The sequence below is a fragment of the Urocampus carinirostris genome, chromosome 5 (genome assembly GCF_059441175.1).
Source record: "Urocampus carinirostris isolate Australia breed hairy pipefish chromosome 5, RoL_Ucar_1.0, whole genome shotgun sequence".
Classification (NCBI taxonomy): Eukaryota; Metazoa; Chordata; class Actinopteri; order Syngnathiformes; family Syngnathidae; genus Urocampus; species Urocampus carinirostris.
In genome coordinates, this window is record NC_142353.1 from 38,358,238 (window position 1) to 38,374,918 (window position 16,681).

At 38.6% G+C, this 16,681-nt stretch overlaps 1 protein-coding gene and 1 pseudogene across 2 annotated transcripts; both read right to left on the reverse strand.

Moving 5' to 3' along the window:
- Positions 1–720: 720 nt before the first annotated feature.
- On the reverse strand, positions 721–8,037 carry LOC148366310 (uncharacterized; annotated as a pseudogene). The gene is made up of 2 exons (XR_015850562.1): positions 7,615–8,037; positions 721–3,352 (listed from the first exon to the last, which is right to left on the reverse strand). The product of XR_015850562.1 is annotated as an uncharacterized LOC148366310 (transcript).
- A 1,258-nt stretch (positions 8,038–9,295) lies between these two features.
- On the reverse strand, positions 9,296–13,833 carry LOC148366311 (uncharacterized). Its single transcript, XM_088336746.1, has 2 exons — positions 13,388–13,833; positions 9,296–10,904 (listed from the first exon to the last, which is right to left on the reverse strand). The coding sequence occupies exons 1-2, from the start codon at positions 13,506–13,508 to the stop codon at positions 9,673–9,675; spliced, it is 1,353 nt and encodes a 450-aa protein (XP_088192872.1). The 5' UTR covers positions 13,509–13,833; the 3' UTR covers positions 9,296–9,672.
- Positions 13,834–16,681: the final 2,848 nt, after the last annotated feature.

The following is a 16,681-nucleotide window of genomic DNA, read 5'->3' on the forward strand; positions in this document are numbered from 1 at the left end:
GGCTCTACGAGCCAGCTCTTTTAAGTGAACGAAGAAAGCCGGCTCCTATCGAGAGGCTTTTTTTCTTTTTTGCGATTAGTCAATATGCATTGTTTTCATTGATTTTGTGTTGTTGATTTTAAATATGTTGAGGATATAGAAAGTAAAAATAGTTATGTTTTATAATTTATTTTTTAGGATCATAAAATATATTAATTTTGATTAGCTAGATAAGAGGTATAGAATACAGAAATACCCAATATAACATGTAAGATAGAGAGCATTTAAATAATGTCCCAAAATATACACTAATAAAAATAAAGAAAATAAATAAATAAATTTAAAAAAATTAAAAGAAAAAAAAGCTCTCCCTTGAGCAGGGGTCACAAACTCACAGCCTGGAGCTAATTGCGACACCCAGGATGATTGTTTTAAGCCCCCACCATTATATGAAATTTAAAGGGGAAGTGTGCATTATTTGACCACTAGATGTTGCTGGATTCTGTTGTGCAACCAAAATGGACTGCTAAAAATCTAAATATAATCTTTGGACACACAAAGTGACCATAAACACTTTTTGAATCAAATTTCTTGCTATAAACATGTTAATGAGTGTCATTAAAAAGACATTATGTATTATTTGACCACTAGTATCTCCGTATTACAGAAAACGAGTGCTATGAAGTACAAGGAAGAATACAAACTATGGAGTCTCAATGTGACTAAAACACAAACAGTGTCTGCAAATCATTGTGTTTTTTATTTTTTAAATAAAAATCGACTCTGAACAGTGAAAGATTCCTGTTGATGACAATATGTTCATTTTCATTTTCACCCAAAGTCTCAAACCCGATTGATCAAGTTTGGCAAACCATTCCAAAAGAAAAAGCAGCAACTGCATACAAAACAGCATAATTGTCAAATTCAAAATCCCACATTTAGAATGTATTTATTTATTCACATTTACTATGGCAATTTAAATAAGTATATTTCAATATAGTTCAATAATTACAAATATACATGGATTCTTTGACAGAAAACAAAACAAAAAACAAAAACATATTTTTGTGATTTCAAAATGTGCAGTTACTGTATGATTAAACTGGCAAGCTTATATATACAAATTATCAGTCAGATTTAAGTTTCATTGTGGTTTTTCATGCTTCCACAAAATAACCCCCAAAAAGTGTTCATTAGCCTTGCCCACTGCCCGAAGTCAGCTGGTATGGGCTCCAGCACCCAATGAGGATAAGCGGTGCAGACAATGGATGGATCGATGGAAAGTGTTCATTAAACAACACTAAATTTGCAGATTGAGGAAAAGAAATCCTGCCAAATCCTTCAACTTTTAGTGAGCTAATAATCTCAGAAAAAATGTGAAATCGTTTCAAGGGCGTCTGTAAAGTTAAGTCATGTTTATTGTACAGCCCTTAATCAGAAGATTCTAAGGGATGTACACACTAGACTACTCTTACACCATCCCCTGATCACTGAGGACCAATGTCGCCTTTGATTGTTTTCATAAAATGTATGATTATATAATTTGAAAACTTTTAAAGACACCTCTCCAATTTTAAGAGTACTCATAAACATATGTGGCACGTTTAGAGGGATTAAACACCTTGGCTTTAGAGATTACGGTCCAACATGAAACCCTTTATTGAACTATGCCTAGGTTTAAGCTTGAAATATTCCTGAAAATCAATGTACCTTACATGATTCATTATTTATTTCAGATAGTGCCCTGTAATGACAGGTTTGACACCACCTAACCCTTATTGTGTTCCTTTGAAATGGAATACATTGAATTATTGGAAGGAGTCCGACTGTGGGGCCAACTTTAGTATTGTGTCAATCAGTATTCTAACCGTTTGGGGAAGAAAAAACATTGGAAAGTTGGCTGTGTTGCAACCTATCCATGACACTAAAATTAATCAATTCAATTGAGTCGCTTAAATATTACCATGTATGTGCCACAATCAGTACAAAATTAATTGATTTGTTTATCCGTCAATTGCATTTATCAGACTGAAATGTAAAACTGAGATCATATTAAGATGGTGTCAATTGTCATTCTTACTTGGACAGTTGTGCTTTTCAGCTTTGGCATTACTTGGGAATATTTGAAAACAAAGAGAGCAGGTAAAAGGTTTCTTACCTGTGTGGGTTTTTGTGTGTTTTTTTAAGCTCCCACTATGAGCAAATCTTTGACCACAAACCAAACAGGCAAAAGGTTTCTCACCAGTATGGGTTCTTGTGTGCTGTTGTAGGATCCCATTCTTAGCAAATCTTTGATCACAGATTGAACAGGCAAAAGGTTTCTCACCAGTGTGAGTTCTTGCGTGGACTTTTAGGTGCGATTTCTGAGCAAAACTTTGGCCACAAACTGAGCAGGAAAACGGTTTCTCACCCGTGTGGGTTCTTAAATGCGATTTTAAGCACCCACTCTGTGGAAAAATTTGACCACAAACTGGGCAGGTAAAAGGTTTCTCACCAGTGTGGGTTCTAGTATGCACTTTTAAGGTTGTATTTTGAGCAAAATGCTTACCACAAACAGAGCAAGAAAAAATCTTTTCACCAGTATGGGTTCTTTTGTGCATTTTCAAGTTACCACTTTGAGTAAATTTCATGCCACAAACTGAGCATGAAAAAGGTTTTTCCCCAGTGTGGCTTCTTGAATGTATTTTCAATTTACTACTACAACCAAACCTTCGACCACATACTAAGCAGGCAAAAGGTTTCTCACTCATGTGTGTTCTGGTGTGTATTCTAAACGTCGTGTTGTGAGCAAATCTTAGACCACATACTGAGCAAGCAAAAGGTCTCTCACCCGTGTGGGTTCTCGTGTGCCCAATTAAGGAATCTTTATAAGCAAATTTCTGGCCACAAACTGAGCAGTTAAAAGGTTTCTCACCCGTGTGGATAATCATATGCTTTTTCATGTTGTACTTGTTTCGAAACGTCTTTCCACATTGAGAACATTTACAGCCTTTGTCGTCAGTGTGACCTGTCGCATCAACTTCAGACTGTTGGTCGTCATCAGTGTGAGCCGAGTGCGACGTGTCATCTTTATCTGACAGTGGAGCACCCCAGCTGTCTTCTTGGGAGCCTTCACGCTGCTCTTTCTCACCTGTTGTCTTGTATTGACTTGAGATGCAGCTACTTGGAAGCTCCTGCAGTAGTTTCACTTCATTATTACCTTGATTGAGAGCTGTTACAATGGACCAAGTCATCGGAAACTCTTGGAAATCTTCCTCCTCTTTAATGTATATGGACATCTGCTCCTCCTCTTTAACAGGAACAGGCTTTAAGTCCTCCTTCTTTTTAACATCAGGCTCCTTTTGACCAGGAGGAAAATATTTGTCACTGACGCCTGTAAGACACAAGGCACAAACATGGTTTTGTAACACAAATTCTATCCCGTAAAACGGGGGTGTCCAACTCATTTTAACTCGGGGGGCCACACAATCGAACAAACATTCTGTCGGGGGCCGGACTAGTAGATTAAAGAGAAAGAAAAAGAAATAAGAGAAAGAGGGAGGGAGGGAAAAGGAGAGAGGGCTGGACAAAGAAAGAAAAAGAGAGAGAGGGAGAGAGCATGAAAAACAAAAGATAAAAAGTCGTGAGAGAGCGGAAAAAGAAAAGGAGAGGAAGAAAGAAATCCAAAGAGAAATAGAAAGACAGAAGGAGAGAAAAGAGAAAAGAAAGCGCGAAGAGTATGAAGAGAGAAAGAGAAAAGGAAAAAAGGAAGTTAGAGCAAAAGAGGTTAAAAGACACAGAGAGAGAAAGAGACAAAGAGCAACAAAGGAAGAGAAAAAGAGACAGAGTGGGAGAAAAGGGGTGTGAGAGAGAGAGAGAGAGAGAGAAATAAATACAAATACAGTGTCTTTGTGAGAGGCACCTGGCTTTGGCAACATCAAGTTGACATATTACAACCTGCAGCTTGTTTTTCTCTTGCACTCTTCTGAGTGTTGTCTCGCGGGCCGGATTCAATCCCTTAGCGGGCCTGATCTGGCCCGCGGGCCGCCGGTTTGACACTTGTGCCATAAGACAACTTTATGCCCACTAAGACTGTATTGATTTATATACTGTAAATTCCGGACAACAAGCTGCTAATTTCTTTCTACATTTTTAACACTGTGCCTTACAACTTACAAATAACGTGGACCTGGGGAATCTGAATTTACTGACCTTTTCTTACCAAAGTAAATATTTCAGCTAGCAAAAAAGTGATTTCAATACAAGCTGCAAATGATCTGTGCTTTACTATTGCATCCCCCCCCAAAAAATAGATACAAAGTCATTTTAGTGACGTTTGCCCATGTGACGCATTCTAGGGGGGTTGTGGTATAGAGTGACATGTGACATTTTTACCCGATTAATGTGTCAATAATTTCACATATAAGTCTCACCTAAGTATAAGTCGCACCCCTGACCAAACTATGAAAAAAACAGCGACTTCTACTCCGGAAAATACGGTAATTTAATTCAACATGTAAAATATTCGCTTTTTATTTCCCCTAACTCACATCTACCCAATTTCGTTGTCACAATATGTTAACCCATTTTGTAACAATGACAATAAAGGTATATTCTATTCTATTCTATTCTATTCTACATCATTCCTTTGCCAGCCACTGCTTTTTTTACAATGACCATTGAAATGAAGAAAAACTTCCTTTGCTTTCCCAAAAGTATTGCAGTTAGTAAAACCCTCAAACTACACAAAATCTAAATGACATCTACATAGACTGAATGGATGTCTTTGTTCAATAGGCTTTAAAGGGACAATGTGTATTTTTTTAGCACTAACTAGTGGTTACAAAAGATCATAAAAACAATAAACAACATTGATTTAAACAAAAAGCAAAAATACATGAACTATCATATAAACATGCATTTTAATTACCCTTAGGTTGGGAAGTATTGCATTTATTTTCCATTATATGAGTCTCACCAAATAATTGTAAGTCCCCTCAGATAAGATCTTTAACCTCAGTGGAAGTGTTTAAATCTAGACTTAAAACACACTTGTAGTATATAGCTTATTACTGATGCCAACCTAATAATTTAGCTTTCCTGTGCTTTTCAGTTGCCCGAAATGGTAAGCTGTCTCACCTATGTTTATTGTTGATGTCGTCTACATTTTGTGTATTGTTACCCAATGCAACATCTATTGCAACCATACTGGAACTGATTTTACCTATTGTGCGGCCCTTTTCAAGGTTTCAAATTTTACTCATGTAAGGTTTTTGAGTTTTTCCTTGCCTGCATGCAAGTTTCAGATCAAGGGGTCTTGTAATTGTGGCCTGTGCAGTCTTTTTGAGACGTTTTGTGATGAAGGGCTTGTTGTAATACGAAAATCTCTTACTGCCCATATTTAGTCACGATTAAACACTTTGTCTCTTCTTAATCTATGAAGTCCTAATTATGTAACCTGGGTTGTGCTTTATTTTATAATAAGCTTCTACTTCTCCGATTGTATGACACGATGGCAGACAGGAAACATCAATTTCAGTTCAAAAGAAGATGTTTAAATCATCACAATCCAGAGAAGATCACACTAAGTAAAGTCCAGCTTTTGTCCGTTTTGACAAAATACAATGGATTTTTCATTTAAGGTTTGAGAAGCTCGAGTAAAACTTCCCCAACTTGACAGTCATCAGTAGAATAGTGCTCCATTCAACTGTATGTATGACTGGTAATGGGTTTTCAATCAGCAAACAAACTGCCTTTTTTTTCTATAAGAATCATTGTAAAACCATTGTCTGTTAGTTCAATAATTCCCTGAATATATTCAGTGAAACAACGAAGAAAATGCTCATCTGTTTCAGCCTCCATTTTGAAAACAGTCCTTCCGGAACCAACAAACACCCTGAGGAAAAAAGCTATTCCTCACTAGGCTATACGAATAAATGTGACTTGACTTAATTGAAGACAAGCACACAATAATAATAATATAATAATAATAATTTCCTTGTATTGTCATTCTGTGTAACAATGTACACAGAACGAAATGTCGATTGCACCTGACCCGTTGTAGCGAGCCGATGCAGCCGCAGCCAACAGAGGGCGCCGCCGACCACTTTTTAAGTCTTAGGAATGACTCGGCCGGGGCGCGAACCACCGACCTCCCAGTCTCAAAGCGGGCGCCTTAACATCTAGGCTACTGAGCTGGTCATGACTTTCAAGTACATCGAAATACTCACTTGTTTACTTGTCCACCGATTGGCGAAATGACACCACCTTTTTTTACCGAAGTAAATATTTTGTGCTAGCTAAAAAGTAATTTGTATTAAATTCAAACATAATCATTACCAATATCATTACAACCTCAAGTATGTGGAGATAAAAGAAGACAATGATATCCCACCTGAGTGCTTACAGCTCAGTAGTAGGTACATATGTGTGTGTGTATATATATATATATATATATATATATATATATATATATATATGCTGGGATGGGATCCAGCATCCCCGCGACCCTACTGAGGATAAGCGGTGCAGCTAATGAGATGAGATTATATATATATATATATATATATATATATATATATATGTGTGTGTGTGTGTGTGTAACGGGTGTAATCATAACTTTTGTTTTGTTGAAATTCCTGCAGAAATATGTTTGTATAGTTTGTGTATAAGTGTCCTGCAATGACGAGTCCAACAGTGCCACCTGCTGGTATGGGGTAAGGTTTAGTTTAGCCTCTGATTTTATGACCGGAACGCGGATATTGTTAGCAGTCTCCAACGCGCTGCTAACGATGTTGAAAACCAGCGGAAGTGATAACCACATGGTGTCTGTATGTTGTGTAGATCATTGCAGTCTCCAGCGCGCTGCTAACGTAACTGAAATAAGAGCCTCATCATCAAGTCCAGCCTGAATGTGGATCCTTGGTGGGACGGGTACACCGCAGTAACATATATATATATATATATATATATATATATATATATATATACATATCTCATCTCATCAGCTGCACCGCTTATCCTCAGTAGGGTCGCGGGCATGCTGGAGCCCATCCCAGCAATCATCGGGCAGTGGGCAGGGGACACGGGGACAGACAACTCACTCGCTCAGTCACACCTAGGGACAATTTGGACCGGCCAATTCACCTGAAATGCATGTTTTTGGAATGTGGGAGGAAACCGGAGTGCCCGGAGGAAACCCACGCAAGCACGGGGAGAACATACAAACTCCGCACAGTAAGGCCGGGAGCTGGATTTGAACCCACTCAGGAGGTTCCCACGACCTAAGAACTGTGCCGCACGCGCATATATATAATTATATTCTGTATATGTGCATGTGTATATGTATGTATGTATACGTATGTGTATATATTTGTTTGGTTTTGTAAAGGGGTGAGGGATAATAACTTACGCTTCTGCACACTCCTTTTTGAATATGCTTTTTTTTTTCTCTTCCATTGTTTTCTGGTTTGTGTCCAATTTTTTTTTCTATTTTACGTTTTTGTTTTAAGAAATTGTTGGACAATATTTAGGAAGTCTTGCAGTACTTGTAATGCATATTCAGAACAAATGACAACAACAACAAAGTGCCCGGAAGAAGACTGCACAACAGTAAAGGAACATTGCAGAAAATGAATAACCAAATAAATGGCAAACCTGCTTTGTCCATCACCACCAAACGCTGCTCGTCAACCTCCAACAGTTGAGGTTGCCACTCGGTCTCCTCTTGCACACCCAAAAGGTCCCTTTCGTGTTTCATTTTTACCCTTTCGCACATGTTATTTAATGTTAATCTCGCACGCAGTCTCTGCAAAGTTAACTAGGAGACCAAAAATAACGCACTCCTTTGTTAGCTACTAGCAAGCCCATCCGAGTTAAGCTAAAATAACAGATCCCGGAACGTTTCGACTGACACCAAGACACATCTAACATAATAAAAAGCAATAATTATGCTTGAATGAGATTAAAACACATTTTGACGGGACCAGTTTTACTTTCAGCGGCCACTGGCTTTATCCGAAGGCACTCAATCCTAAAGTCCAGTACTAAGGGGAGACGCCATTTTGTAAAAGTGCCTAAATGTCTATGGCAAACCCTGGATGGATGTGTCGTTTGCGAACAAAAAGGCACTATAAGCTGACTCCCTTCAAGACCTTTTTCTCTCTCACGTGATGAGTCATTATGCATTATTTTCTGGGATTAAGTGTTGTTGATTTAAAAATTGTTTATTAAATCAAAAGGTTACATAATAATTACTAAAAAATCGATGAAATCAGAAACAAAAACCTAATGACTAGTCACCGACTATTAAATTGATTTGTCGAGTAATTGGATAATTGTTTTTTTCTCCTTAAATTTAGTATGAAGTCAATTTATTAGGCTTTGAATTTTCTAAATACTGTTTAAAGAATGCTGGGCTGAATAGTCATTCGTCACACATTTTCATCATACGAAATCTGGCACTCTTTATGAAAAATTAGTGATTTTGCTCTGCAGCCCTTTGAGACATCTTGTGATTAAGGGCGATACAAATAATCATGATTTGACTTGAGAGTGATGGCTCTTTTTAGTCACAAGAAGAAAATCACAAGAGCGCAGCTTCTCTATCAACTTGGTGTGGGTGGATCGATCTAAATATTAATATGATCAATACTAAGTAACTACTTGGATCCGATCGAAACTATTGTCTTGAGGTGGATACTTACGCTATACCACCGATTCTTCAAAGCCTCACATTTCAGCGCAGATAGCGCCCCGCCCTATCTTTGGCCCAACCCCTTACCATACCCAGTCACTAGTTGGTCGCTATACTCTGCCTGCCAGGCAAAGGAGAAGCGAGGCCAAAGTGAGAGAGCATCCCGATTGACCCGCCCACGCATACCTGAATCTAAAAATGACAGAGGCAAACAGGAAGCACAGTGTGATGTGGACTTTTGGAGTGGCACGTCACTGTGGCAACACCACAAATTATTCAATGATCATGACATTTCTAAACTAAAAGTATCGAATCGGTTTCGATTCAAACTTGTATTAACTGGGCACTATATCAAATTCCAAGTCTATATCAAATTATTATACTGCTGACTCAATATTTTAGAAAATGAGGATCAATTAATTGTGCTCATTAAAATGGAAAATTATTGTCACCACCTCAGGTTTCCAAACGTAATGACATGCATAACACTGCAAGAAAGAGGTGTAAAGAGGGATAATTTATTCAATATAAAATTCAAGTGCATCTCATACGAGGAATCCAAATCCCTCATAGTCAAAATCAATCAAATATCTACATAATGGATTTGCACTTAGTATACATGTAGATAATGGAACCACAAGATAATACCTAAAATGTTTATTTTAATTCTTTATAAATAAAACCGTTCGAAACAGTTGATAAACAGTATTTGGACAGTGGAAACTTATTGTGCAGCCATGATAACCTGCTGATTTGAATCTTCAGAATGTAATACACTTTTTAATACTATGACAATTAAAAAAAACACAAGAATTAAACATACGAGTTTATTAAGTGGTGCTTTTGGAAGTAGACAATGGTCTGTGTCCTTCAATGACATCAACCGAGGCAGTAGAGGAGAATAAGGCTACCGTAATATTGTTTTTGCTGTTTTGGACTATATTATGGACTGATTTCCCCAGTAAGAAATGCTTAACTTGAAAAAGACAAATGGTCACTTTCGCCAAACAAGGAACATGTTACTCACCAGTGTGGATTCTTTCATGCCTTTTTAAGCTAGTAGAATGAGCGAATCTTTGGTCACAAACTGAGCAAGGAAAAGCTTTTTCACCAGTGTGAGTTCTTTTGTGCATTTTTAATGGTCCCTTAAGAGCAAATTTTTGGCCACACACAGAGCAAGAAAAAGGTTTCTCACCAGTGTGGATTCTTTTATGTGTTTTTAAGTTCCCACTTTGAGTAAATCTCTTGCCACAAACTGAGCATGCAAACGGTTTCTCACCAGTGTGGGTCCTTGTGTGCATCGTCAAGCTTGCGCTATGAGCAAATCGCTGACCACAAATTAAGCAGACAAAAGGTTTCTCACCAGTGTGTGTTCTTGTGTGCATTTTAAAAGTTGCAGTATGAGCAAATCTTTGACCACACACTGAACATTCGAAAGGTTTCTCACCAGTGTGGGTCCTCGTGTGAATTTTTAAGATCTTACGATGAGCAAATCTTTGGTCACAAACTGAACATGCAAATGGTTTCTCACCAGTGTGGGTTCTTGTGTGCATTTTTAGGCTGCCACTCTGAGCAAATGTTTTACCACAAACTAAACAGGTAAAAGGTTTCTCACCCGTGTGTTTCCTTGTGTGCAATTTAAGAGACGCGTTATGAGCAAATCTTCGACCACAAACTGAGCAGGAAAAAGGCTTCTCCCCAGTGTGCGTTATTGCGTGCGTTCTCAAGCTCTCACCCCGAGCGAATGTTTGACCGCAAATTGAGCAAGCAAAAGGTTTCTCACCCGAATGGGCAATCATATGTGCTTTCAAGCGTGACTTGTATGGAAACGTTTTTCCACACTTAGAACATTTCCAGCCTTTGTCATCAGTATGACACATCGCATCACCTTCAGACTTTTTGTCGTCATCAGTGTGATCAGAGTGTGACGTGTTGTCTTCATCTGACATTGGAGCCGCCCAGCTTTCTGATGAAGACCTTTCGCAGAGCTCATCATCGCTTTTTGTTGTCATGTGTTGACCTGAGATGCTATTTGGAGGCTCTTTTGGTTTTTCCTTTTTATCTTGATTGCGATTGTCTGGCGTTAAATGGGCCGAAGTCACAGGAAACTCTTGGAAATCTCCCTCCTCTTTAATGTATGCTGACGTCTGCTTCTCCTCTTTAACAAGAACAGGTTCCAAGACCTCCTCCCCTTTAACAACAGGCACGTCTGACTTCTTTACACCAGGAGGAAGATATTTGTCACTGACATCTGCAGGACAAATGGCAAACATATTTTACAAAATCATACTGCCGAACATTGATAATTAGGAGTCAAAATCTATACGCTGAAGTGGGCCATGCAAGGGATTTTGTTAGCAATCTGATTAAAGTAAGTATACGGTGGTATCAATAAATACTGATCTGATACCGATACTTTTTGGAAACGTCCCAACTGTTGAATAGTTGACTCACCCAGCTTGGGTTTGTAATTTTCATAAACAGAACACAAAGATTTTAAGCACTAAAAATGTTTTATTTTTTATTAAATAACTAAAATGCAAAATTATCATGATAAAAAACATCAATTTCTTTAACAATTGTTTTAAAAAAAAGTCAAGCGAGTCAAACCAAAAAGGCGGCAATCTAACAAAACTATAACCATGTCAACATGACACCTATTGATCCTTTGCACGTGACGTCACCGGAAGTATGAGCACTTTGACGGACAGCGAAAGAACCTAAGTGCACGGAGGTTGAATGAGCTTTGGGTAAACAAATATCAATAACCGCAGCAGACGAATAGAACCACGCCTTTTTGCGACAGTGATTTCTTGCTGTGCGGTGGACTGTGCAAACCGGCAAGGTTCTAAGCCCAGTTTGGCATTTTATCGTAGCCCTTTTGAGAAGTTCAGAAGACGGCGATGGATATCTGAAATCAAACAGAGGGACTGGCAGCCCTCAAAGTACCCTAGGATTTGCAGCAAGCATTTTTTTTTCAAAGGTACATTTCATATATTTCCGAGCAAATTCATGGTAAGCACGTATGACTTACATCAGAGACACTCAATGTGGAATGGAATTGTCTTTATTGTCATTGTATGCAACGAGATTAGGTATGGTTGAAAAAAAACTTCATTAAAAATAACATTATTCATTTGGCTAATAAGCAAAAATACATTAGCTATCATTAAAACATCAAACTATCCATTATCTGCAACGCTCATCCTCAGTAGGGTCGCGGGGTGCTGGAGCTGATTTCAGCTATCTTGGGGCAGTGGACACCTTGAACTGGTTGCCAGCCAGTCGCACACACATGACTACTAATTACTACTCAATTATATCTTTGATTGCGAGAATGCGTGATGCTAAACCTCCTCAAAACGACACGCAACAATAATTTGACGGATCATTTTAGCGTAAATAGCTATATGGTAGAGCACATAACAGTTTTCAATAAATGTTTTATTCAAAAGATTACACCTTTGAATCGCTGGTCAATCACAAAAAAAGCACTTGTTTACTTGTCCACCGATTGGCGAAATGACACCACCTTTTTTTACCGAAGTAAATATTTTCAGCTAGCTAAAAAGTAATTTGTACACTTGGTGCAAATTCTCTGTGCTTTACTATTACGTCCCCCCAAAATTACATACAAAGTCATTTTAGTGCAAAAACTTGGGGGGACAACACAGGCAAATTTGAAATTATCAACAAAGGCCTACAGCGCCCTCTTGCGGTTTGGTGTGAAAATCAACATGTGAAATTTTTTTACCCGATTAATGCGTCAATAATTTCACATATAAAAAAATTGCGACTTCTAGCCCGCAAAATACGGTACTTTAGTTCAATATGTGAAATATTCGATTTTTATTTCCCCAACCCACATCTACATCATTCCTTCGCCAGCCACTGCTTTTTTACAATGACAATTGGAATGAAGAAAAACTTCCTCTGCTTCTCCAAAGAATTGCAGTTGGCAAAGCCTTGAAACTACAAAAAAATAAAATAAATGACATCTACATGGACTGAAGGGATGAGCTTTAAGAGTTAGGCGCCTTCCTCCTCCGTGATGGAAACAGGCCGAAAAAAATGGATCCAACCGATTTCTCAACCGCATCAAGCTTTCTTATTCCGGCTCATTTCTTCTTTGCACCAACCATATTAAATGTATGCACGACTCTTTGTGATTAAGGGCTATACAAAAAAAATGACATGTCAAACAATAAATAGGTCAAAGTTCTTAGCGTGCTGGAGATACAGTACAGTATGTTTACACACGAATTAGGAAGAGGAAGTGGATTTCTTCTTCCAGGTGAATGCCAGGTGAACTCTCACAGCGCTACGCGCCAGTGGCGGCGGAAAGAAGCACTACAGTACTGTCCTGTACCCGGAGAAAGGTGCACAATGTATGTATGTATGTATTCATTTGTATGTGTATGTACACATATATATTTGGTTATGTTTTGTAAAGGGGTGAGAGCTAATAAGCTACGCTTCTGCTCACTCCTTTCTGAATATGTATTTTGTTTTTATCTTCCTTTGTTTTCTAGTTAATGTAGCATCCTCATTTGTTTTTCTGTGTTACATGCTTTTGTTTTAAGAAATTGTTGGACAATATTTAGGAAGTCTTGCAGTACTTGTAATGCATATTCAGAACAAATGACAACAACAACAACAACAAAGTGCCCAGAAGAAGAGTGCACAACCGTAAAGGAACATTGCAAAAAATTAATAACCAAATAAATGGCAAACCTGCTTTGTCCGTCACCACCAAACGATGCTCGTCAACCTCCGACCGCTGAGGTTGCCACTCAGTCTCCTCTTGCGCTTCCAAAAGGTCCCCTTCGTGTTTAAGTTTTACCCTTTCGCACATGTTACTTAATGTTATTCTCGCACGCAGTCTCTGCAACGTTAACTTGGAGACCAAAAATAACGCACTCCTTTGTTAGCTACTAGCGAGCTCATCTGAGTTAAGCTAAAATAACGGATTACGGGGAACGTTTCGACTGGCACCAAGACGCATCTAACATAACAGAAAGCAATAATTATGATTGAATGAGATTAGAACACATTTTGACGGCACCAGTTTTACTTTCAGCGGCTACAGTTTTTATCCGAAACCACTCAGTCGTAAATCCAGTACTAAGGGGAGACGCCATTTTGGAAAAAAAGTGCCTGAATGTCTATGGCGAGAGCTGTAGTGATGTGTCGTTTGTGAATCCAACGGCTCTACAAGCCGGCTCCCTTAGAGACTCTCTTGTGATGAGTCATTATGCATTACTTTCTGGGATTCAGTGTTGTTGATTTAAAAATTGTTTTGTAAATCAAAAGTAAAAAGTGTTTCATATTTCACAATTTATTTTTGCACATGTGTAAATATTGTAATTTATATTTCCTTAGTTTCTGTTTCTTGATCGTCTTTTTTCATACTCACCGACAGAACTGTTTTAAGCATTAACTCTACCACTTTTCTCTCCCTAAAAAGCCTATCAATTTGAAAGAAAATCTATGTTTTTTTCCCCTTTAAATTTAAACAACATAGACTGACTTATATTGAGACAGGTATTTTAGCCTATGGCTGCTTTATTTTGAAATGAAATGATCTGCATTTATATAGCGCTTCTCACGTCAAGCCTTCCCAAAGCGCTTTACAGTGTGCTTAACATTTCCCAATAGTGGCCGTGCAGCCATGTAAGGCGCTAACCTGCTTATTGGGGGCATTAGGGGTTCAGTGTCTTACCCAGGACACTTCGACATGTAACACGAAGAAGCCGGGATTCGAACTGCAATCTCTTGATCCCAGGACGAGGGCTCTACCTCCTGAGCCATTTTGAAGCAAGACAAGTATTTGTGCATGAATTTATAAAGTTCCAACAATTGCATTAGATAATTGGTAAAAAATTGCCATTTTCGGTTTCAAATATGTTCATCGAACCCTTTACCGCATGAGTCGCCGGGGCACAGACGAGAAGGCAACTCTGGACAGCCTTCTCCACTGTTGTTGGTCCCGGCCTGTTCTTGGGTCGTGGCAAGGTTGGTACCAGTCCATTCCTTGATGTTGTCAACCCAGTTCTTTTTCGGTCTTCCTCCTGCCCCCTTGGACTGTGCCTCATAGAATGATCTTGGTCCGTCCAGATGATCTTGTGATGTGACTGTAACCACTGAAGTTTAAGTCTGCGCACAGTTGACAACAGTTCTTCGTAGGGTCCAATGTGCCCTCTAATGGTGTTGCGCACCGTTTTGTTTGTCACATGGGCTAAGTAGCTGATGCCTAGAGAATTGCATCTCCATGGCCTGGATTGTCTTTTCCAGATTTGTCGTGACAGTACATGTCCCTGCAAGTGTAGAGGAAGATGGAAGTAACCAGCACTTGCATGAGTCTCATCTTTGATTTTACTGCACCGTTCTTGTCCCTTAAGATTGGTTAAAGTACGGCAAGTGCGGCTGTGGTTCGAGCTATCCTGGCCATGATTTCTGGTTCTGACCCATCTTCTGGTATGACAGCTCCAAGATATTTACATTTGGTGAGAAGTTTTTAGCTCTCTGTGGTTGATGGTGATGTCGGTGGTGATACCTTGGGGATTATTGGTCATTACTTTTGTTTTTATGTGCTTATTTCCATGCCATACTGGGTTGATGCTTTGTCCAGGCGATTGACCAGATCTCCAAATTCCTGTTCGTCTCCTGCCAATCTGGCAATGTACAGTTTTTTTTGCAGGTAGAAATAGAGTGAGTAGTAAAATCGACTGCTTTTTAATGTCAAAAAGTTGGCATGAATGTTTTTTAGCGCAACAATTTTAAAGTTTATCCTGTATTTAATAGTTTGTTTTTGCAGAGTGCAGACCAATGCGTCAGACAGATGTTGGAACTGCAGCTGCTTATAACCACTCATGAATGGATTATGGACCGACAAAAGACCCATTTTGTCTTATTGAGCCGACCATTCTATCAACACTATTCAAATTGATACTGTAATACCCTCAAAATCTGGGCAATCTGAGCCAGGATAGCAATGTCCTTTCACCAATGGATACATTGTATTTTCTTAAACGCTTATACTACTCACTCAATATTTTAGAAATTGAGGAAATGGAAATATATTGTCGCCACCTCAGGTTTCAAAACGTAATGACATACATAACACTGCAAAAAAACGTGTAGAGTGATACTTTATTCAATATCACATTCAAGTGCATCTCTTACGAGGAATCCAAATCCCTCAAAGTCAAATTCAATCAATTATCTACATAATGGATTTGCACTCAGTATACATGTAGATAATGGATCTACAAAATAATACCTAAAATGTTTAATTTAATTCTTTATAAATAAACCGTTCGACACAGTTGATGATACACAGTATTTCATTTTAAAAACAGACAGTGGAAACTAATTGTGCAGCTATGGTAACCTGCTAATTTGAATCTTCAGAATGTTATACAATTTTTTTAATACTATGACAATTTAAAAAAAACCCACAAGAATTAAACATATGAGTTTATTAAGTGGTACTTTTGGAAGTAGACAATGACCCGTCTTCTTCCATGCCATCGGACGAGGCAGTAAAGGAGTATAAGGCTAATATTGTTTTAGGGAGGCTGCTTTGGACTATATCATGGACTGATTTTCCCCAAAAGAATTGTTTAGCTTGAAAAAGACAAATTGTCACTTTTGCCAAACAAGAAACATCTTACACACCATTGTGGATTCTTTCGTGCCTTTTTAAGCTAGTAGCATGAGTGAATCTTTGGTCACAAACTGAGCAAGCATAAGCTTTTTCTCCAGTGTGAATTCTTTTGTGTGTTTCTAAAGGTCCCTTAAGAGTAAATTTTTGGCCACACACAGAGCAAGAAAAAGGTTTCTCACCAGTGTGGATTCTTTTATGCATTGTTAAGTTCCCACTTTGAGAAAAGCTCTTGCCACAAACTGAGCATGCAAACGGTTTCTCACCAGTGTGGGTCCTTGTGTGCATCGTCAAGCTTGCGCTACGAGCAAATCGTTGACCACAGACTAAGCAGACAATAGGTTTCTCACCGGTGTGTGTTC

What these genes read in the sequence shown, in the direction of transcription:
- LOC148366311 (XM_088336746.1), bottom strand. Translation starts at nt 13,508, where the DNA reads ATGTGCGAAAGGGTAAAACTTAAACACGAAGGGGACCTTTTGGAAGCG. An exon ending in GGTGGTGACGGACAAAGCAG is followed by an intron (nt 10,905 to 13,387) that starts GTTTGCCATTTA and finishes TTTGTCCTGCAG; the next exon opens with ATGTCAGTGACAAATATCTT.